The 23,185-nt window shown below is 37.2% G+C and overlaps 1 protein-coding gene across 1 annotated transcript in view; it reads left to right on the top strand.

Annotated features, from left to right (window-relative positions):
• LOC136836087 (axoneme-associated protein mst101(2)-like) overlaps positions 1 to 23,185 on the top strand; it is a 44,986-nt gene that overhangs the window by 14,361 nt on the left and 7,440 nt on the right. The window contains exons 4-12 of the mRNA XM_067100041.1: positions 1,219 to 1,306; positions 2,477 to 2,571; positions 3,261 to 3,354; positions 9,989 to 10,089; positions 10,436 to 10,511; positions 13,931 to 14,031; positions 18,336 to 18,411; positions 21,802 to 21,902; positions 22,251 to 22,326. Coding sequence (XP_066956142.1) covers positions 1,219 to 1,306; positions 2,477 to 2,571; positions 3,261 to 3,354; positions 9,989 to 10,089; positions 10,436 to 10,511; positions 13,931 to 14,031; positions 18,336 to 18,411; positions 21,802 to 21,902; positions 22,251 to 22,326 — 808 coding nt within the window. The remainder of the gene's footprint in view (positions 1 to 1,218; positions 1,307 to 2,476; positions 2,572 to 3,260; positions 3,355 to 9,988; positions 10,090 to 10,435; positions 10,512 to 13,930; positions 14,032 to 18,335; positions 18,412 to 21,801; positions 21,903 to 22,250; positions 22,327 to 23,185) is intronic.

The following is a 23,185-nucleotide window of genomic DNA, read 5'->3' as shown; positions in this document are numbered from 1 at the left end:
AAATTCACTTTCACATACCGTCATATTCACCAGATTCGCTTTCACATATTGTCATATTCACCAGATTTTCTTGCACATTTTGTCATATTCACCACATTCACTTTCACATTTTGTGTCATAGTCACCAGATTTGCTTTCACATTGTGTCATAGTCACCAGATTCACTTTTATCTACTGTTATATTCCCCAGATTCACTTTCAAATATTGTTGTATTCATCAGATTTGCTTTCACATATTGTCATATTCACCAGATTTGTTTTCACATACTGCCATAATCACCAGATTTGCTTTCACATACTCTCATATTTACCAGATTTGCTTTCACATACTGTCATATTCATCAGATTCTCTTTCACATACAGATTTGCTTTCACATAGTCATATTCACCAGATTCACTTCCACATAATTTCATATTCACCAGATTCGCTTTCACAGTGTCATATTCACCAGATTCACTTACACGTGCCATATTCACCAGATTCGCTTTCACAAAGTGTCATATTCACCAGATTCACTTATGTGCCATATTCACCAGATTTGCTTTCACATTGTGTCATAGGCACCAGATTTGCTTTCACATTGTGTCATTCACCAGATTCACTTTCACATAATGTTATATTCACCAGATCCACTTTCACATATTGTCATATTCACCAGATTTGCATTGTCATATTCACCAGATTTGCTTTCACATGCTGTCACATTCACCAGATTGGCTTTCACGTACTGTCATATTCCCAGATTTGCTTTCATATACAGTAAACCCCTGTATTCATGGGGATGTGACTGCTGTGAATAGCAAACTGCGTACTTAAAAACCTCAAAAACACTTAGAACTGGCCTATTTTGATAGTTCAAATACAAGAAAACTCTCTAAAATGCTTTATACTGAGTATTTTAATAGTTTTATCACAAACTGGATGTAGTCATGAAATTATATGGAAAATACAGTAATTAGTCATTTTCAGTGAAAATACCACACGGGGAATTTTCACTAATAATGGGTAGACATGTCATAGAGAAATCTCATGGATATGTGAGTCTTAATCGTGAGAATGCAAATATGGGGGCCAATGTACTGTCATATCTACCAGATCTGCCACATACTGCTATAATCACCAGATTAACTTTCACATACTGCCATATTCACCAGATTCACTTTCATATTGTGTCACATTTACTGCATTCTCCTTGGTAATTTCATCAGTCTTTACAGAAAGTCCTGAACGTTCTCTGTGGCGTGTTGGAAGAATGGGAGAGAGCAAAGGTGCTGTCTCATTATGGCAAACGGATTACAGATGCCAGTAAGTAGACACTATATGAGTTTGGTTATTACTATTATAGGTCGGCAATGTTCTCGGCTAGCACTCTGCTGGGCCCGCGTTCGATTCTCCGGCCGGCCAATGAAGAATTAGAGGAATTTATTTCTGGTGATAGAAATTCATTTCTCAATATAATGTGGTTCGGATTCCACAATAAGCTGTAGGTCCCATTGCTAGGTAACCAACTGGTTCTTAGCCATGTAAAATAAGTCTAATCCTTTGGGCCAGCCCTAGGAGAGCTGTTAATCAGCTCAGTGGTCTGGTTAAACTAAGGTATTATTATTATTATTATTATTATTATTATTATTATTATTATTATTATTATTATTATTATTATTATTAATGACTGTTGCAGTTTGTTCTCTTATGTTATGTTGTTGTTGCTAGTGTTATTGTTGTTATTGGTTCTGCTGATATGCAGATATCTCTGAGATTCAGACAGCTAAGGCTTGTTAACAGGTTTCGTATTATGAATGGTTGCTTCTGTAGCCTTTAAATTTATTGTGGTGTATCATTAGTTCTTACAACAAAGTCCCAGGACCTTTTCTATGTGTTAACCCTTTGCCAACCCAGCCCTTATCATCACTGCCTAGCATGCACTCATGAAGAAAGATGGAAGGATTCCATCAGTCTATAACTTCCATACAATAATGAAACCCAGTGTAACACTGTTTCGCTGATCAAAAATCCGCAACAGTGAACTAGACTCAGAGCTAATGCCACTGTTTAGAAAAAACTATGGTGATCCACCGGAACCACTGGCTTTCCACTCAAACCTAGCTTTGCTTGATGTCACTGTGGAAACCAGGGGCATTTGACAGAACCCAACATTTGAGGACTGTACTGTCTCATAACTAGTTGTGCCCAAGCAAAACCTAACTTGCTTTGATTCCACTTTGAGAAAGTGCAGGGTGCCCCTGACTGACCTAACTCTATTGTTGCTCAAACTTCACTACACCAGGTAGCTTAATCTTTTTAATGGTGAAACACTGGTAGCATCATATAAATCTAGTGTAGCTCGGTCAATTCACTGATCAAGAAAACCAGTGTGTGTAGAGCAGACAGAAGATGGTATTAGGTAGTTAAACCAAGTACTGGCCCACAGAAAATTTGAAAAGGAAATGGTTATAATTACAATTTTCTTTTTTTCAGGCTTTGTCTCTTCCCCTCTTGAAATAGCCAAGGAAAAAGTACCAAAATCCAAAGTAAAATTATTGAAAGAAACACCAGAGAAGACTAACAAAAAGGTAATGTATGTCTTCATATACTTTTGTTATCAGTAGGGAATATATTTCATTGCCTTGCAAGCTTGTGTATTTTAGCTTCATACAATGTTTATATATATAATTGTTCTGTGTTTATATGCTATGTTTTGGTAACAAAATGTAGTACAGCAGGAACAACCATTTCTCCAAAAATGCCAAATATCACCAAAATTGTATTTGTTTTTTTCACATTAGCACCAGATCTCATTACTGTTTTTTTTTTATATACTTATTGAGCATACTAAAATCTACAGCAAATTTACTGCTGAGATATGTATGGGGTTGGCATTAAGGGAAAAATTAAGCCTTTTTTATGTAAAAAAAAAAATGGTTTGAAAGACTGTTTTAGAACAGAATATACAATTTAAGCCAAAGGCCAAGCACTGGGACCTATGAGGGCATTCAGCGCTGAAAGGAAAACTGAGAGTACAGTAAAAGGCTACAAAGGTGTAACAAGAGGAAAATTCAGTATTTATACTATGAAACAGTTGTTAGAAGAGAATGGAAAGTAAGACAGAAGAAAGAATAAAATTGAAGGCACAGTAAAAGACTGCACTCACCTCTACTCATGGGCAAAGACTGTTTGAAAGCATTACATTTACAGAAAGCACACTAAATGAGCCTGTAAGATTAACAGCGAGCTTTAATACTATTGTATCTTAACATCTCAGGTGACTCTGAAACTGGAGGAGGTGAAGAAGGAACTTAAGGAATGGACTCCTTGCAGTAACCAGGTTCAGAGAAGTCAGTCATTGACGTCTGCAGGTAAGAGTGGCTTCGTACAAGAAACTCATCTATTTCCTCTTGGAAATCATTTGAAAGATTAGGCCTTTTGTCAGAAATAGTTTGGAGTTTTTCACTTATATTTATCTTGAGGATTTAGATATACATATCGGTAACAGATGGGAGGTTATCATGTTCTTTTATCTTGAAAATTTAGATATTTTTGCTATATACAGTATATATTTGATGTATATCAGTAATAATGGGAATTTTTTGTGTACTTATATCATGAAGTTTTATATAAGTAATGTACCAAGTAACTACATAGCTGTTCGTTTCATTTATTGGCAGGTGTAATTGAAAGAAATCACAGAAGCCTAACATTTATATGTAGGAACTTTGTCTGCCCACTTTCAGGGAAGGATAGGTACAAAACTACTAACGAGTGCAGTTCGTTTCTGCCAGGAAACAGCTTAACATGGTTATTGACGTCAGCTTTCGTTAGTTTTAGTATAGTTCACCGAATGGTTTTCATCGTTTTTGGTGAAGTATTCAGTGCTTTGGTAAATGCTTTATGCCTAATTGTATGAGTTTATTTAGCTTGGACTTCTTGCTTATTATAAAGATGTCTGACTTAGTTCACTATAGTAGGCTCTGTGGTAGCAAGGGCTTTCTAATACCGGACTTATCAACTAAATAAGGACTCTTCTACCATTTGTTTTCAGTGTAGAGGACAAATTTGCTCTTCAGTCCTGGCTTGGACAAATGCAGCAGTGGATCGAGAAATTGGAAACTTGACTAGTTATTTAGATGAACTTGAGAAGAACAGACAAAGGAGAGCGGCTGCAGTAGTCGAAGTTTCAAGAGTTCAGTTAGTCAGTGTTCCCCTGTTTTGCATGCTCCTTCCAACTTCTGCACTGCATATGTGATTGCATTTTCTCCTATCACCAGTCCTCTGACTGTGCAAAAAAATTTAAACTCTGTTACCCAACTTCAACCCTTCCAAAACCTTAATGCTATCACCAGTCTCAGTTTTGAACACTAGAAATTTGGTCTCTTAGTTAATACTTGTAGCTCAAATAGGGGGCTCAGAGAGGGCTTTATGGATGTTTAGTGCCAGTGATCACAGTGCAACTAAGTTGTGTATGGAGTGCCAGGCCCCTGCCCCATTGACTGCCCTAGACAAAGGTCCCTGTCAAATTCCCCTAAACTTGGGAGGAGGCAAACCACAAGTCCAAGGGATGTCAGTGGGGTTTGCCCACGGGTAGTCACCCCCCCACCAGCCGAGCCTGTTGTATGAGATTCCCAGGACTCAGAGGACAGCCACTGGAATGGCATCCATATTGGAGTTCCTGCTCTTTCATCAAGTGATTCAGATTTGGGATCAGACAAATCCAAGTGTAAGGTGAGTCAGAGGCGCAGTTGGCACTTTAAGAGTGCATTTAGGCCATTGAAAAGGCCAACCAACTGTTCATCATCCTAAAGTCATTGGGAGGTTGGAGACCTGTCCTGGATGTCAGCACCATGAATTTCTGTGTTCAAACTGCAAAATTAAAAATGGAGACCACCCATTCAGTCCAGTCCTCCATCCGTCAAGGGGACTGGATGGTGACCATAGACATGTAGGATGCATATTTCCACGTTCCAGTTCATCCAGAAGCCAGGAAGTATCTGCAGTTTGTGTTCCAGGATAAGGTCTTCCATTTTCAAGCGCTGTGCTTCAGCCTTTCTACAGCCCCTCAAGTTTTCACCCGTGTCCTCGCCCCTTTAGCAAAGTGGCTACATCACTTAGGGATCAACATTTGTCTCTATCTAGATGACTGGCTGCTACACTCCCCCTTGGAATCAGGTTGCCCGGAGGACCTCAAAAAGATTCTTCTGTTAGCCCAAGTCGGGCCTGTTGATAAACCTAGACAAATCCCAATCAGCCCTGAGTCAGTCGATTTTATATTTGGGAATGAAGATCAACTCTCGGACTTTTCTGGCTTTTCTGTCCGACAAGAGAATCCAATCCTGCATGTGGATAGTTCAGAACCTCCTCTCTCTCCCGTCATGCTCAGCCAACGAGTGGACGAGTTTACTGGGAACACTGTCATCCATAGAAAAGTTCATTCCATTAGGGAGACTACACACGAGGGTGTTACAATTTTTTTAAAAGCTAGTTGGCAGAGGAAGACTTACCTGCTTACAATCTTAAGATTGGCTGAGGACTCATGTGGTGACTCGTGACAGGAAGATTTGCAGGAGGGAAATGTCTATACCCTCTGAGCCCCAACCTCACATTATATTCAGACGCATCAGATCTGGGTCAGGGGGTTCTGTTAGAAAACAAGGAAGTTTCAGGAACATGGCCACAACCTGAGAAAGAGAGGACTTGTCATGTGAAGGAGCACAAGCAACACACTTAGTCCTTCAGCACTTTGCAACAGCGACAACTCCACAGTCATAGTCCATGGACAATACACAGCTCTGGCCTCATAAAGGGATCAGGAGGACCCACTTTGACTGTACTGCTGTTCAGAGATCATCTTATTCCGGGCAAAGGTGAAAACTAAAATAAGATTGTCACCCATTTTATATGAGGGCAAGCTTTAATGTCATAGCAGATGAATCAAGCATGTAGCCCACTGATGCAGAGGCGCCTCTGGCTTCACTGCCACACCATTGCGGTCGAGATGAGCTGCGTCAGAGGCAGTATTTCCCTGATTTAGCGCTGTCACCAGGTAGGTTACAACAAACATTTTATCATTGTTAACTACGTGCTATTTGAAAATTCATCTCCATCCATGAGTGTTATTTTAAGTAGTATGTGGTCATGCATCCCACCTCCTGTCAGTGTGGGATTCAGCTATGTAGTTACTTGTTAAGTTACTTATATAAAATGACATTTTTATGATAAAATAAATTTTTGTATATACTTGCCAAGTAACTACATGATCAAAGCCCTCCCTCCTCCCCTCAAAGGGGCATAGGGCATAAACGAATTGGGCACGTTAGTAGTGTTGTAACCATTCTTCCCCAAGAGTGGGCGGGGCGAGTTACCTACACCAAAATATTGGAATGCTACCACGGATTTTAAAATTTAAGCTGCCGATAAATTAAACAAATAGCTATGTAGTTACTTGGTAAGTATATATATAAAAGTTTATTTTACCATAAAATATATATATATATATATATATATATATATATATATATATATATATATATATATATATATATATATATATATATATATATATATATATATATATATATATAATAATGAAATAATGAAGACCTTTTTGTACAGAAATATCTTATAGCATGTGCCCATTTTGAAATATAAGGAAAAAGTTGCTATGAACACATGAAAAAGGATATGATCCAAAAGCCTGAGACATAAAACTGATTTAAACAGATTTTCCTAAGAAAACTGCCCATATCAAATTTAAATATTTCATTTAGACAGAGGACTTCGTTCTCGTGTTAAAGTAAAGGATGAAGGAAGTGCAAAGGAAAAAGTCCCAAAGGCTGAAGTGAAGTCATTGGAGGAAACACCAAAAAAGGCCGACAGAAAGGTAATTTATATCCTTGTCAGTTTGCACCATACACTTATAGTTGCTTCCTCAGCTGTTAGTAATTTTCATATTTGTCTTTAGTTTTTGTACTTGTTTGCTTTCATTGTGTATTTTCTTAGTACTGTTAGATCGTGCTGGTCTAATATAGTGTAGGCTAGAATAAAAATCATTTATCTGCAAATTATAAAAGTAAATCCAAAAGTTATTTTGTATTTGTCATTTTCATCTTAGTGGCTGAAACCAATCTAACAGAATATTATTTACATTTTTTTTTTTTTATTTAAGGAGCATTTTATATGCACTCTAATTTAAAATGACTGACAGTTTAGAGGCCAAATGTGCAAGGAATTCTCTCTATGATATTGTATTTTGCCATCACAGGAGCCACTAAAATTGAAGGGAGGAAACAACTTTTGAAAAATGGGAAGCTCCAGTTAAAGCTGGTCACTGAAGCTTGATGGTGAGACAGATTATCCATGATGAATATAACCAAATGATTAGTATGGGACCTTTATAATGATTCTCTGTTGGATCTTTGGCCTTCATGATCATTTATTATTGTTTGTACTAGACTGCCAAGATTTCCTGTAGGTTTCAGAACAACTGGTACCACAGAGGTACGAGTAAGTACACATGACTAAGCCTGGGATCGATGTGCACATTTAATATCTCAAGCTGGGTTTCTAGATCATAAGCCTATGAAACATCAGATTAGCAGTCAGCCCACACAAAGCTTGGTCTTTTTGTTTTTGGACGGCCACAAAATCACTTCCTTTAGGAGCAAAACAACAAAACTAACCAAGGCAACAGGTGGACTTTTACTATACAGCCTCACTTAATGTTTGGGGTGGGGGGGGGCAACTTTAGTAAGGTGGACTTTAAGGTGCTTTGTAGTCCTATTGGGCTTAGCTGCAACCTCTTTCATCTCTTTATCAGTACTCCTCCATTCATATGCTTTTCCATCTTTGTACTTTCCACCTCCTCCTCTAATAATTGTTTCATTTTGCACCTGTGAGATTTTTCTCCTGTTATACATTTAAAACCTTTTTACAGTACTGTTTCCCTTTCAGCATTGATTGACCTCATAGGTCCCAGCTCTTGGCTTTTGGCCTAAATTCTATACAGTATTCTGTTTTCTATGAAGTGACTGTGGATCTCTCTAATATTGAAATTTGAGTAGTTCTTTTGTTTTTTAGTCTACTTTTTTCAGAATTATTTGGAGGTAATAGTAGCCTTTCAAGAGCATTAGATCAGTGGAGGAAGGGAAGGAAAGCCAAGACTGACTACAGCTTTCAAGTTTCCCCATATAGGCCTGAATGCAATACAATTCAGGAAGTAAAGATTTGTTTCATGCATAAATTGTAACTGGAGGTAGGAGTTGACTGGCCTGGCCATAAGCACATTATAGATTTCTGAACTGTGGACATCACCTACAAATATAAATTTAGCTAAATGCTGGACCTATGAGCCCATCCATTGGGTGGAAGGGAAATTTAGAGAAGGAGGTTTAAAGGTGACAGAGGAAAGCCTGCAGTTGCACTCAAACAAGTAAAGTAAGATGGAACAGAGAGAATATGAATGAGGTGTACAGAAAAGGGGTGTAGAGGTTGCAAATCTAGGGGCCAATGAAGGTGGAAGACTTAAATATTGTCTCTACAGTGTACCATGGTGAGTTACACTGGAGGCATTACTTCCGCCTATGAGGAAGTCACTGTGTTATTAAGGTTGCTCATGGAGCGTGAGGAGAGGAGTGTCTCTCCTCCATGTAGAGGTTGTCTTATGAAGAAAAGGAGCAGGATTGATTGATTTCAGTACACATGCAAAACACTCAGGCAATCCTATGCCATTCATCGATAGAATCTAATTATTGTAAATTTAATTGGGAATTATGCAAAATTATATGATGTGGAAAATCATGTATATAATGGTTCTCTAGTAAAAAAACTCAAAAAGTCTACAAAAATTTAACCTCTGCAATAAAAATTATTTTTCATTAACAACTACATTAAAAGTTGACATTGCAATTATTATCCACACTCTCCCACCATAGACCTGGTGCATGTAGTGAGGCAGCCCTCTTCTTTTCTGTACAAAGTGGTGCTTTCTTTTGGGTAATAAAGTGTAAGGTTTTTTCTGCAAAAGTAAGTGCTCTTCTTTTCAGGGTAAAAGTGGGCAGCTCTATTAATCTAAGAAAGTGGCAAGCTTCTTCTTTTTCTGGGCAAGAAAGTGCAGCAAGCTTTGTTATTCTGAGGTGTGGCAGTCTTCTTTTTAACTGGGTAAAAAAGTGAATAAGCTTTTTGGGGGGGGGTAAAAAAGCTCTTCCTTTTTAACTGGGTAAAAAAATGAGCAAGCTTTTTTTTGGGGAGGGGTAAAAAAGTGGGCAAGCTCTTTTTTTTTTTTACTGAGTAAAAAAGTGGCCAAGCTCTTTTTTCTGGGTAAAGAAGTGGGAGGGCTCCTCTTTTTCTGGGCAAAAAAGGGGGCAAGCTCGTCTTTCTCTGGGTAAAAAAAGGTGGTCAAGCTATTCTGTTTAAGGATAAAAAAAGTGGTCAAGCTCTTATCTAAAATATCGCCGTCAGCACTAGCAGTTTTTAATTGTTCTTGTATTTTTATGTTCAATCATCATATTGTTTATCAGGTGATGTTAAACTACTGTAATGGTTTGGTACTTTACTTGTCTTTCATTTATTTATTCATTTCATGTTATTCTTTTTGGCTTACCTGACCAAGGTACACAATTCCCATTTTCTTACCCTCTTAAAAGGTTATGTATTTACTGTAGCTTTACAGTTTATAATATGTATTACATATCAATTGGTGCTAACGTAACTGGGTACCATTTGCTTTGAGCCATTATAATACTAGTTTAGGTACATATTGATGTTTTTAATTGCCTTGATAACATAAAATGACAGTACATATTCACATTACGATTTACTGCAAGTTTCATCTTTGCAGATTACGTAATTTAAAATATTATACAAATAGAGTGTTTCCATAGAATGTACATTATGTTAAAAATACATATCGTGGAATCTTGTATTAGCACGATTAAGAGTTAAAAAGTTTAATTACCATATTTGAAGATTTTATTTTCATAATTTCATTTTTCCCCACAGACTTATTCCGTAGCAAAGCAGAAGTAAATAAAGCAGAAAAAATAGTCCCAAAGGCTGAAGAAAAGTCCCTGGAGGAAACACCAAAAAAGGCCGACGGAAAGGTAATTTATAACCTTGTCAGTTTGTAATGTGTATTTATAATTGCTTCCTCAGCTGTGAATAATTTGCTTGCATTTTGTATTTTCTTAGTACTGTTAGATTGTTCTGGTCAAGTATAGTGTACACTAGAATAAAAATCAGTTATCTGCAAATCTGAAAAAGTAAATCCAAAAATTATTTCATATTTGTCATTTTTATCTTAGTGCCCAAAACTAATCTACAGAAAATTATTTACATTTTTTATTTTCAACTTGAGCATTTTATAGGTACAGTAATTTAAAATTACTAACAGTTTAAAGACCAAATGTGCATGAATTTTTCGTCATTAGTTGTATTTTACCATCACAGGAGACACTGAAATTGAAGGAGGAAGCAACTTCTTGCAACAAGCAGCCCCAGAGAAGCCTGCCACTGAAGCTTGAAAGTAAGACGGATTATCCATGATAATACTGTACAACAAAATGATTAGTATGGGACTTAGTATAATTATTCTATTGGACTTTGGCCTTCATGGTAATTTATTGCTTGCACTAGACTGCCAAGGTTTCCTGTAGGTTTCAGGAACAACTGGGAATTCACAGAGCTTGAGCATTATCCTTCCTGACTGTGCTTGGAATCGATGTGCGTATTTAATTTCTCACGCAAGGTTTCTAGATCGTAAGCCTCTGAAACCCCAGACTAGCATTCAGCCCATGCAGTGCTTTGACAAATTTCAATTTTTTTTTCTTTCATTTTTGTCCTTGACAGCCACAAAATCATTTCCGTTAAGAGCAAGACAACAAAACTAAACAAGGCAACAGGTAGACTTTTACTAGACAGCCTCACTTAACATTGATGTGTGTGTGTGCTCATGCAGTGAACTTTAAGCATTACTTGAGGTTATTTCCAGCGTCCCTTCGACCCCTAGCTCCAACCCCTTTCATTCCTATTGCTGTACCTCCATATATATGCTTTCTTCCATCTTACTTTCCACCCTCTCCTAACAATTGTTTCATTGTGCAACTGCAAGTTTTTCCTCCTGATACACCTTTCAAACCTTTTTACCCTCAATTTCCTTTCAGCCTTGAATGACCTCATAGGTCCTAGCTCTTGGCCTTTGGCTTCAGTTGTATATTCTGTCCTCTATAAAGCGACTGCGGATCTCACTTGTAAGATCTTTTTACCTTAATATTGAAATTTAAATAGTTCTTTTGGTTTTTGAGTCGACTTTTTTCAGGATTATTTGGAGGTAACAGTAGCCTTTCAAGAGCATTAAATCAGTGGAAGAAGGGAAGGACAGCCAAGATCGACTACGGCCTTCAAGTTTCCCCATGAAGGCCTTATGCATTAAAAATCATTAAGTAAAGATTTGTTTCCTATATGAATTGTAACCAGAGGGAGTAGCTGACTGGCCTGGCTATAAGTACATTATAGATTTCTGAACCGTGACGTCACTCTACCACTTAAATTTAGGCCAAAGGCCAAATGCTGGGACCTATGAGGTCATTTAGTGCTGAAAGGGAAATTTAGAGTAAAGGAGGTTTTAAAGGTGTGACAGGAGGAAAGCATTGCAGTTGCACTATGAAACATGGAAAGTAAGATGGAAGATAGAGAATATGAAAGGAGGTACAGAAAAAGGGGTGAAAGAGGTCGCAACTAGGGGCCAAAGGGATGCGTGGAGACCCTTAAATATTGTCTACAATGCACCATGGGGAGGTACACTGACGGCACTACTCACCTGTGGGGTGATGTCACTGTGTTATCAAGGTTTGGTGAGTAGGGGAAGAAAAGGATGAGGATTGATTGATTTCAGGCATACATGAAAAGCACTTGGGCAACTTCGCCATTCATCGCCTAGAATCTAATATTGTAAATTTAATTCAAATTCATGGAAAATTATAAGAAAAAAATCAAAGTATATAATGGTCTTCCGTAAAAGTGCAAATCAAATTCATAAAATCTGGTAAAAAAAAAAAAATTTTTACCTCTGAAAGAAAAGTTAGTTTTCATTAACAACAACATTAAGTTATTGACGTTGCAATTATTATCCAATACCTCCTCACTCATGGACCTGGCAAATAGTGAGGTAGCTCTTCTTTTTCAGGGTAATAAAGTGGGCAAGCTCTTCTTTTTATAGGTAATAAAGTGGGCAAGCTCTTTTTCAGGGTAAAAAATTGGGCAGGCTCTTGTCATTGAGTGAAAAAGTGGTCAAGCTTTTCTTTTTCTGGATAAAATAGTGGGCAATCTCTTTTCTCTGGCTGTAAAAACTAGGCAAGCTCTTTTTTTGGGTAAAAAAGTGGGAGGGCTCCTCTTTTTCTGGGTAAAAAGTGGGCAAGCTCTTATTTTGGGTAAAACAGTGGGCAAGCTCTTCTTTCTCTGGGTAAAAAGTGTTCAAGCTCTTTTTTTTTTATGGATAAAAAAAAGTGGTCAAGCTCTTATTATTCTGGGTAAAAAAGTGGGCAAGCACCTATTATTCTGGCTAAAAAAAAGTGGGCAAGCTCTTCTTTTTCTGGGTAAAAAAGTGGGCAGTCTTAAAAAAATGCTTTTCTGTTGAAACTTCTTGACAGGGGCTGCAGATTGGGGTGGGAGGTTATGCCCTCCATCTGAGTGAGAAATAGACTAAAATGAGACTTTACTCCGTAGGGGGACTAGTGCCGTTATTCCACCTCCCATACTGTTCCTTTTTAGCATACTTTCGGTTTCTCTAGCTGGTCCCTTCGGTCTCTAGCTACCCTGTCGGTCTATAGCTTGAATTCCTTTCATTCCTTTCTCTGTATCTCTGTTCCTATTCTCTTTGCTCCATCTTTCTTTCCACCCTCTCCTGACAGTTTTTTCTGTATAACTGTGAGGTTTCCTCCTGTTACACCTTTAAAACATTTTTACTCTCAATTTCCCTTTCAGAGGTAAATGACCTTATAGGTCCCAGTGCTTGTCCTTTGGCCTAGATTTCATATCCCTTTCCATTCCGGGATGAGTCCTTCAAAGCACTCGCCACCCCTAAGGCTCCATACCGGTTGACATCTGTAGATAACAAACAAAGATGCAGTGTCAAGCCTTCGCAACGAGAATTTTAATTTAGCTCTTCCCGGTGAATGTTCATCAGTTTACTTCTCCATTGTTTACCCAGAACGCTGGGAAGTGAAAGTTCTATCCCGTCCAGTTTACATGTTGCTAGTAACAAACAAGGTGGAAAGGACAGAAACGTGATGGAGTGGGAATAGCAAAAAGTACATTAGAAGTGGTAGAAAATGGGGTAAATATGGAGGCTATGAATTTCATTCCTTTAAAGAGAGATTCCTATCTTATCTAAAATATCGCCGTCAGCACTAGCGGTTTTTAATTGTTTTTGTATTTTTATGTTCAATCTTCATTTTGTTTATCAGGTGATGCTGAACTACTGTAATGGTTTGATACTTTACTCGTCTTTCATTTATTTATTCATTTCATGTGATTCTTTTTGGCTTACCTGACCAAGGTACACAATTCCCATTTTCTTACCCTCCTAAAAGGTTGTGTATTTACTGTAACTTTACAGTTTATAATATGTATTACATATCAATTGGTGCTAACGTAACTGGGTACCATTTGCTTTGAGCCATTATAATACTAGTTTAGATACATATTGATGTTTTTAATTGCCTTGATAACATAAAATGACAGTACATATTCACATTACGATTTACTGTAAGTTTCATCTTTGCGGATTACTTAATTTAAAATATTATACAAGTAGATTAATTCCGTAGAATGTTCATTATTTTAAAAATATATATTGTGGAATCTTGTATTAGCACGAGTAAGAGTTAAAAAGTTTAATTACCATATTTGAAGAATTTATTTTCATAAATTCATTTTTTCCCACAGACTTATTCCGTAGCAAAGCAGAAGTGAATAAAGCAGAAAAAATAGTCCCAAAGGCTGAAGAAAAGTCTCTGGAGGAAACACCAAAAAAGGCCGACGGAAAGGTAATTTATAACCTTGTCAGTTTGTAATGTGTATTTATAATTGCTTCCTCAGCTGTGAATAATTTTCTTGCATTTTGTATTTTCTTAGTACTATTAGATTGTGCTGTTCTAGTAGCTCTGTAGTGTAAGGAATAAAACTAAAGGTCTGAATTTGGAAAAGTAAATCCGTGTGTACTATTTCATATTTGTTATTTTGTCTTTGAAAGTCTTTAAAACTAAATCTAGAGGAAATTATTTACATTTTTATTTCTAACTTGAGTGATTTTATAGGTACAGTAATTTAAAATACTAACAGTTTAAAGACCAAACGTGCATGAATTTTCGTCATTAGTTGTGTTTTACCATCACAGGAGACACTGAAATTGAAGGAGGAAACAACTTCTTGCAACAAGCAGCCCAAAAAGCCAGCCTGCCACTGAAGCTTGAAAGTAAGACGGATTATCCGCATGACACTGTACAAATAGAATGATTAGTATGGGACTTAGTATAATTATTCTATTGGACTTTGGCCTTCATGAAATTTGTTGCTTGCACTAGACAGCCAAGGTTTCCTGAAGGTTTCAGGAACAACTGGGAATTCACAGAGCTTGAGCATTATCCTTCTGACTGTGCTTGGATTGATGGGTGTATTTAATTTCTCATACTGGGTTTCTAGATCATAAGCCTCTGAAACCCCAGACTAGCATTCAGCCCATGCAGGGCTTTGACAAATTTCAATTTTTTTTTTCTTTCATTTTTGTCCTTGACAGCCACAAAATCATTTCCGTTAAGAGCAAGACAACAAAACTAAACAAGGCAACAGGTGGACTTTTACTAGACAGTCTCACTTAACATTGACTTGTGTGTGTGGGGGAGGGGGGATGGGTTTACTGCCGTCAGTGCATCTCATGCAGTACTCTTTAAGCATTGCTTGAGGTTATTTGCAGCGTCCCTTCGGCCCCCTAGCTCCAACGCCTTTCATTCCTATTACTGTACCTCCTTATAAATTTATATGCTTTCTTCCATCTTACTTTCCACCCTCTCCTAACAATTGTTTCATTGTGCAACTGCAAGTTTTTCCTCCTGATACACCTTTCAAACCTTTTTACCCTCAATTTCCTTTCAGCTTTGAATGACCTCATAGGTCCCAGCTCTTGGCCTTTGGCTTCAGTTGTATATTCTGTCCTCTATAAAGCGACTGCGGATCTCACTTGTAAGATCTTTTTACCTTAATATTGAAATTTAAGTAGTTCTTTTGTTTTTTGAGTCGACTTTTTTCAGGATTATTTGGAGGTAACAGTAGCCTTTCAAGAGCATTAAATCAGTGGAAGAAGGGAAGGACAGCCAAGATCGACTACGGCCTTCAAGTTTCCCCATGAAGGCCTTATGCATTAAAAATCATTAAGTAAAGATTTGTTTCCTATATGAATTGTAACCAGAGGGAGTAGCTGACTGGCCTGGCTATAAGTACATTATAGATTTCTGAACCGTGACGTCACTCTACCACTTAAATTTAGGCCAAAGGCCAAATGTTGGGACCTATGAGGTCATTTAGTGCTGAAAGGGAAATTTAGAGTAAAGGAGGTTTTAAAGGTGTGACAGGAGGAAAGCATTGCAGTTGCACTATGAAACATGGAAAGTAAGATGGAAGATAGAGAATATGAAAGGAGGTACAGAAAAAGGGGTGAAAGAGGTCGCAACTAGGGGCCAAAGGGATGCGTGGAGACCCTTAAATATTGTCTACAATGCACCATGGGGAGGTACACTGACGGCACTACTCACCTGTGGGGTGATGTCACTGTGTTATCAAGGTTTGGTGAGTAGGGGAAGAAAAGGAGGAGGATTGATTGATTTCAGGCATACATGCAAAGCACTTGGGCAACTTCGCCATTCATCGCCTAGAATCTAATATTGTAAATTTAATTCAAATTCATGCAAAATTATAAGAAAAAATCAAAGTATATAATGGTCTTCCGTAAAAGTGCAAATCAAATTCATAAAATCTGGTAAAAAAAAAAAAATTTTTACCTCTGAAAGAAAAGTTAGTTTTCATTAACAACAACATTAAGTTATTGACATTGCAATTATTATCCAATACCTCCTCACTCATGAACCTGGCAAATAGTGAGGTAGCTCTTCTTTTTCAGGGTAATAAAGTGGGCAAGCTCTTCTTTTTATAGGTAATAAAGTGGGCAAGCTCTTTTTCAGGGTAAAAAAGTGGGCAGGCTCTTGTTATTGAGTGAAAAAGTGGTCAAGCTTTTCTTTTTCTGTATAAAATAGTGGGCAATCTCTTTTCTCTGGCTGTAAAAACTGGGCAAGCTCTTTTTTCTGGGTAAAAAAGTGGGAGGGCTCCTCTTTTTCTGGGTAGAAAGTGGGCAAGCTCTTATTTTGGCTAAAACAGTGGGCAAGCTCTTCTTTCTCTGGGTAAAAAGTGTTCAAGCTCTTTTTTTTTTATGGATAGAAAAAAGTGGTCAAGCTCTTATTATTCTGGGTAAAAAAGTGGGCAAGCACCTATTATTCTGGGTAAAAAAAGTGGGCAAGCTCTTCTTTTTCTGGGTAAAAAAGTGGGCAGTCTTAAAAAAATGTTTTCTGTTGAAACTTCTTGACAGGGGGTGCAGACTGGGGTGGGAGGTTATGCCCTCCATCTGAGTGAGAAATAGACTAAAATGAGACTTTACTCCGTAGGGGGACTAGTGCCGTTATTCCACCTCCCATACGGTTCCTTTTTAGCATACTTTCGGTTTCTCTAGCTGGTCCCTTCGGTCTCTAGCTACCCTGTCGGTCTATAGCTTGAATTCCTTTCATTCCTTTCTCTGTATCTCTGTTCCTATTCTCTTTGCTCCATCTTTCTTTCCACCCTCTCCTGACAGTTTTTTCTGTATAACTGTGAGGTTTCCAGTTACACTTTAAAATATTTTTCTCAATTTCCTTTTCAGAGGTGGAATATCTTATAGGTCCCAGTAACTTGTCCTTTTGGTTTGGAAATTACATCCTTTTCCATCCCGGGATGAGTCTCACACTCCACTCAAGGCTCCCAGTACTAAGCGCTTCTAGATAATAAATAAAGATGCAAATGTCAGTTTCGTGACTATAAATTTTATTTAGCTTTCCTTCCCAGTGAATGTTCAATGCTTCATTTATCCATTGTCACCCAGAAACGCTGGGAAGTGAAAGTTCCTCCGTCCAGTTTACATGTTGCTAGTAACAAACAAGGTGGAAAGGACAGAAGCAATGATGGAGTAGAATAACAAAAGTACATTAGAAGTAGTAGAAAATGGGGTAAATATGGAAGGCTGAATTTCATTCCTTTAAAGAGGATTCTATCTTATCTAAAATATAAATAGTCAGCACTAGCAGTTTTAATTGTTTTTGTATGTTATATTTCAATCTTCATTTTGTTTATCGGTGATGTACTGAACTACTGTAATGGTTGATAACTTTACTCGTCTTTTATTTATTTATTCATTTTCATGTGATTCTTTTTGTGACACTGACCAAGGTACACAATTTATTTTCTTACCCTCTTAAAAGGTTATGTATTTACTGTAGCTTTTGTTGTTTATAATATGTATTACATATCAATTGGTACTAACGTAACTGGGTACCATTTGCTTTGAGCATTATAATACTAGTTTAGGTACATATTGATGTTTTAATTGTCTTCACAACATAAAATGACAGTACATATTCACATTACGATGTACTGTAAGTGTCATCTTTGCGGATTACCTAGTTTAAATATTATACAAGTAGATTAATTCCATAGAATGTTCATTATTTTAAAAATACATATTGTGGAATCTTGTATTAGCGCCAGTAAGAGTTAAAAACTTTAATTACCATATTTGAAGAATTTATTTTCATAAATTCATTTTTTCCCACAGACTTATTCCAGTAGCAAAGGAAGTGTGTAAAGCAGAAAAAAAATATCTAAAGACTGAAGAAGGGAGGAAACCAAAAGGCCGACGGAAAGGTAATTTATAAACTTGTCAGTTTGTAATGTGTATTTATAATTGCTTCCTCAGCTGTAAATAATTTTTTGCATTTTTGTATTTTTCTTAGTACTATTAGATTGTGCTGTTCTAGTAGCCTATAGTGTGGGCTAGAATAAAAATCAGTTATCTGCAAATTTGGAAAAGTAAATCCAAAAATTATTTCATATTTGTCATTTTTATCTTAGTGCCCAAAACCAATCTAGAGGAAATTATTTACATTTTTTATTTTCAACTTGAGCATTTTATAGGTACAGTAATTTAAAATTACTAACAGTTTAAAGGCCAAACGTGCATGAATTTTTCATGATTATTTGTGTTTTACCATCACAGGAGACACTGAAATTGAAGGAGGAAACAACTTCTTGCAACAAGCAGCTCCAAAAAAGCCAGCCACTGAAGCTTGAAGGTAAGACGGATTGTCCATGACAATACAACAGAATGATTAGTATGGGACCTATAATAATTATTCTATTGGACTTTGCCTTCATGAACATTTATTGCTTGCACTAGACAGCCAAGGTTTCCTGTAGGTTTCAGGAGCAACTGGTAATTCACAGAGCTTGAGTGTTATCCTTTCTGACTATGCCCGGGATTGATGGGTGTATTTAATTTCTCATACTGGGTTTCTAGATCATAAGCCTCTGAAACCCCAGACTAGCATTCAGCCCATGCAGGGCTTTGACAAATTTCAATTTTTTTATTTCATTTTTTGTCATGACAGCCACAAAATCATTTCCGTTAAGAGCAAGACAACAAAACTAAACAAGGCAACAGGTAGACTTTTACTAGACAGCCTCACTTAACATTGACTTGTGTGTGTGGGGAGGGGAGGATGGGTTTAGTGCCCGTCATGCAGTGCAGTACTCTTTAAGCATTGCTTGAGGTTATTTCCAGCGTCCCTTCGACCTAGCTCCAACCCCTTTCTTTCCTGTTGCTGTACCTCCATAAATTTATATCTTCCATCTTACTTTCCACCCTCTCTAACAATTGTTTCATTGTGCAACTGCAAGTTTTCCTCCTGATACACCTTTCAAACCTTTTTACCCTCAATTTCCTTTCAGCCTTGAATGACCTCATAGGTCCTGGCTCTTGGCCTTTGGCTTCAGTTGTATAATCTGTCCTCTATAAAGCGACTGCAGGATCTCACTTGTAAGATCTTTTTACCTTAATATTGAAATTTAAGTAGTTCTTGTTTTTAGTCGAAACTTTTTCAGGATTATTTGGAGAGTAACAGTATTAGCCTTTCAGAGCATTAAATCAGTGGAAGAAGGAAGGACAGCCAAGATCTATCTGACCTTCAAGTTTCCCCATGAAGGCCTTATTAATAAAAATCATTAAGTAAAGATTTGTTTCCTATATGAATTTGTAACCAGAGGAGTAGCTGACTGGCCTGGCTATAAGTACATTATAGATTTCTGAACCGTGACGTCACTCTACCACTTAAATTTAGGCCAAAGGCCAAATGTTGGGACCTATGAGGTCATTTAGTGCTGAAAGGGAAATTTAGAGTAAAGGAGGTTTTAAAGGTGTGACAGGAGGAAAGCATTGCAGTTGCACTATGAAACATGGAAAGTAAGATGGAAGATAGAGAATATGAAAGGAGGTACAGAAAAAGGGGTGAAAGAGGTCGCAACTAGGGGCCAAAGGGATGCGTGGAGACCCTTAAATATTGTCTACAATGCACCATGGGGAGGTACACTGACGGCACTACTCACCTGTGGGGTGATGTCACTGTGTTATCAAGGTTTGGTGAGTAGGAGAAGAAAAGGAGGAGGATTGATTGATTTCAGGCATACATGCAAAGCACTTGGGCAACTTCGCCATTCATCGCCTAGAATCTAATATTGTAAATTTAATTCAAATTCATGCAAAATTATAAGAAAAAAATCAAAGTATATAATGATCTTCCGTAAAAGTGCAAATCAAATTCATAAAATCTGGTAAAAAAAAAAATTTTTTTACCTCTGAAAGAAAAGTTAGTTTTCATTAACAACAACATTAAGTTATTGACGTTGCAATTATTATCTAATACCTCCTCACTCATGGACCTGGCAAATAGTGAGGTAGCTCTTCTTTTTCAGGGTAATAAAGTGGGCAAGCTCTTCTTTTTATAGGTAATAAAGTGGGCAAGCTATTTTTCAGGGTAAAAAGTGGGCAGGCTCTTGTCATTGGTGAAAAAGTGGTCAAGCTTTTCTTTTCTGGATAAAATAGTGGGCAATCTCTTTTCTGGCTGTAAAATAAGCTCTTTTTCTGGGTAAAAAGTGGGAGGGCTCCTCTTTTCTGGGTAAAGTGGGCAAGCTCTTATTTTAGGTAAAACAGTGGGCAAGCTCTTCTTTCTCTGGGTAAAAAGTGTTCCAAGCTCTTTTTTTATGGATAAAAAGTGGGTCAAGCTCTTATTATTCTGGGTAAAAAGTGGGCAAAAGCACCTATTATTCTAGGTAAAAAAAGTGGGCAAGCTCTAACTTTTTCTGGGTAAAAAAGTGGGCAGTCTTAAAAATGCTTTTCTGTTGAAACTTTCTTGACAGGGGCTGCAGATTGGGGTGGGAGGTTATGCCCTCCATCTGGTGAGAAATAGACTAAATGAGACTTTACTCCGTAGAGGGACTGAGTTACCGTTATTCCACCTCCCATACGGTTCCTTTTACTTATACTTTCGGTTTCTAGCTGGTCCTTTCGGTCTCCCTGAAAGCTACCCTGTCAGTTCTATAGCTTGAATTCCTTTCATTCCTTTCTCTGTATCTCTGTTCCTATTCTCTTTGCTCCATCTTTCTTTCCACCCTCTCCTGACAGTTTTCCATATAACTGTGAGGTTTCCCTATTTACACCTTTAAAACATTTTTGCTCTCTTCCCTTTCGAGGTAAATGACTTATAGGTCCCAGTGCTTGTCTTGGCCTAAATTTCTTCCCTTTCCATTCCGGGATGAGTTCTTCCAAAGCACTGCACCCTAAGGCTCCATACGGTTGACATCTGTAGATAACAAACAAAGATGCAGTGTCAAGCCTTCAGAACAGAATTTTAATTTAAGCTCTTCCCGGTGAATGTTCATCAGTTTACTTCTCCATTGTTTACCCAGAGCGCTTGGAAGTGAAGTTCTATCCCGTCCAGTTTACATGTTGCTAGTAACAAACAGGTGGAAAAGGACAGAAACGTGATAAGTGGGAATAGCAAAAAGTATATGAAGTGGTAGAAAATGGGAGTAAATATGAGGCTATGAATTTCATTCCTTTAAAGAGAGATTCCTATCTTATCTAAAATATCGCCAGCACTAGAGTTTTAATTGTTTTTGTATTTTTATGTTCAATCTTCATTTTGTTTATCAAGGTGATGCTGAACTACTGTAATGGTTTGATACTTTACTCGTCTTTCATTTATTTATTCATTTCATGTGATTCTTTTTGACACCTGACAAGGCACAATTCCCCATTTTCTTACCCTCCTAAAAGGTTGTGTATTTACATGGTAACTTTACAGTTTATAATATACATATCAATTGGTGCCTAATGCAACTGGGTACCATTTGCTTTGAGCCATTATAATACTTGAGTTTAGATACATATTGATGTTTTTAATTGCCTTGATAACATAAAATGACAGTACATATTCACATTATGATTTACTGTAGTTCCATCTTTACGGATTACTTAATTTAAAATATTATACAAGTAGATTAATTCCGTAGAATGTTCATTATTTTAAAAATACATATTGTGGAATCTTGTATTAGCAATGAGTAAGAGTTAAAGTTTAATTACATATTTGAAGAATTTATTTTCATAAATTCATTTTTTCCCACAGACTTATTCCGTAGCAAAGCAGAAGTGAATAAAGCAGAAAAAATAGTCCCAAAGGCTGAAGAAAAGTCTCTGGAGGAAACACCAAAAAAGGCCGACGGAAAGGTAATTTATAACCTTGTCAGTTTGTAATGTGTACTTATAATTGCTTCCTCAGCTGTGAATAATTTTCTTGCATTTTGTATTTTCTTAGTACTATTAGATTGTGCTGTTCTAGTAGCCTATAGTGTGGGCTAGAATAAAAATCAGTTATCTGCAAATTTGGACAAGTAAATCCAAAAATTTTTTCATATTTGTCATTTTTATCTTAGTGCCCAAAACCAATCTAGAGGAAATTATTTACATTTTTTATTTTCAACCAGGCATTTTATAGGTACAGTAATTTAAAATTACTAACAGTTTAAAGACCAAACGTGCATGAATTTTCGTCATTAGTTGTGTTTACCATCACAGGAGACACTGAAATTGAAGGGAGAAACAACTTCTTGCAACAAGCAGCTCCAAAAAAGCCAGCCACTGAAGCTTGAAGGTAAGACGGATTGTCCATGACAATATAACAGAATGATTAGTATGGGACCTATAATAATTATTCTATTGGACTTTGCCTTCATGAACATTTATTGCTTGCACTAGACAGCCAAGGTTTCCTGTAGGTTTCAGGAGCAACTGGTAATTCACAGAGCTTGTGTTATCCTTTCTATTTATGCCCGGGATTGATGGGTGTATTTAATTTCTCCATACTGGGTTTCTAGATCATAAGCCTCCTAAACACAGACTAGCATCAGCTCATGCAGGGCCTGACAAATTTCAAATTTTTTTTTTTTTCCTTTCATTTTTGTCCTTGACAGCCACAAAATCATTTCCGTTAAGAGCAAGACAACAAAAACTAAACAAGGCAACAGGTGGACTTTTACTAGACAGCCTCACTTACCATTGACTTGTGTGTGGGGGAGGGGATGGGTTTAGTGCCATCAGTGCATCTCATTTGTACTTTTGTTAGCTTGCTTGAGGTTATTTGCAGCGTCCCTTCGGCCCCCTAGCTCCAACCCCTTTCATTCCTATTACTGTACCTCCTTATAAGTTATATGCTTTCTTCATCTTACTTTCCACCTCTCCCTAACAATTGTTTCATTTTATTGCAACTGTGAGGTTTTCCTCTGATACACCTTTAAAACTTTTTACCCTCAATTTCCTTTCAGCGTTGAATGACCTCATAGATTTCAGCTCTTGGCCTTTGTCCTCAATTGTATATTCTATCCTCAATAAAGCAACTGCAGATCTCACTAGTAAGATCTTTTTACCTTAATATTGAAATTTAAGTAGTTTTTTGTTTTTTGAGTCGACTTTTTTCAGGATTATTTGGAGGTAATAGTACCCTTTCAAGAGCA

The sequence above is a fragment of the Macrobrachium rosenbergii genome, chromosome 56 (genome assembly GCF_040412425.1).
Source record: "Macrobrachium rosenbergii isolate ZJJX-2024 chromosome 56, ASM4041242v1, whole genome shotgun sequence".
In the NCBI taxonomy this organism is placed as follows: Eukaryota; Metazoa; Arthropoda; class Malacostraca; order Decapoda; family Palaemonidae; genus Macrobrachium; species Macrobrachium rosenbergii.
The sequence above is the reverse complement of the archived record's forward strand: the minus strand, read 5'-3'. Positions and strand labels throughout refer to the sequence as shown.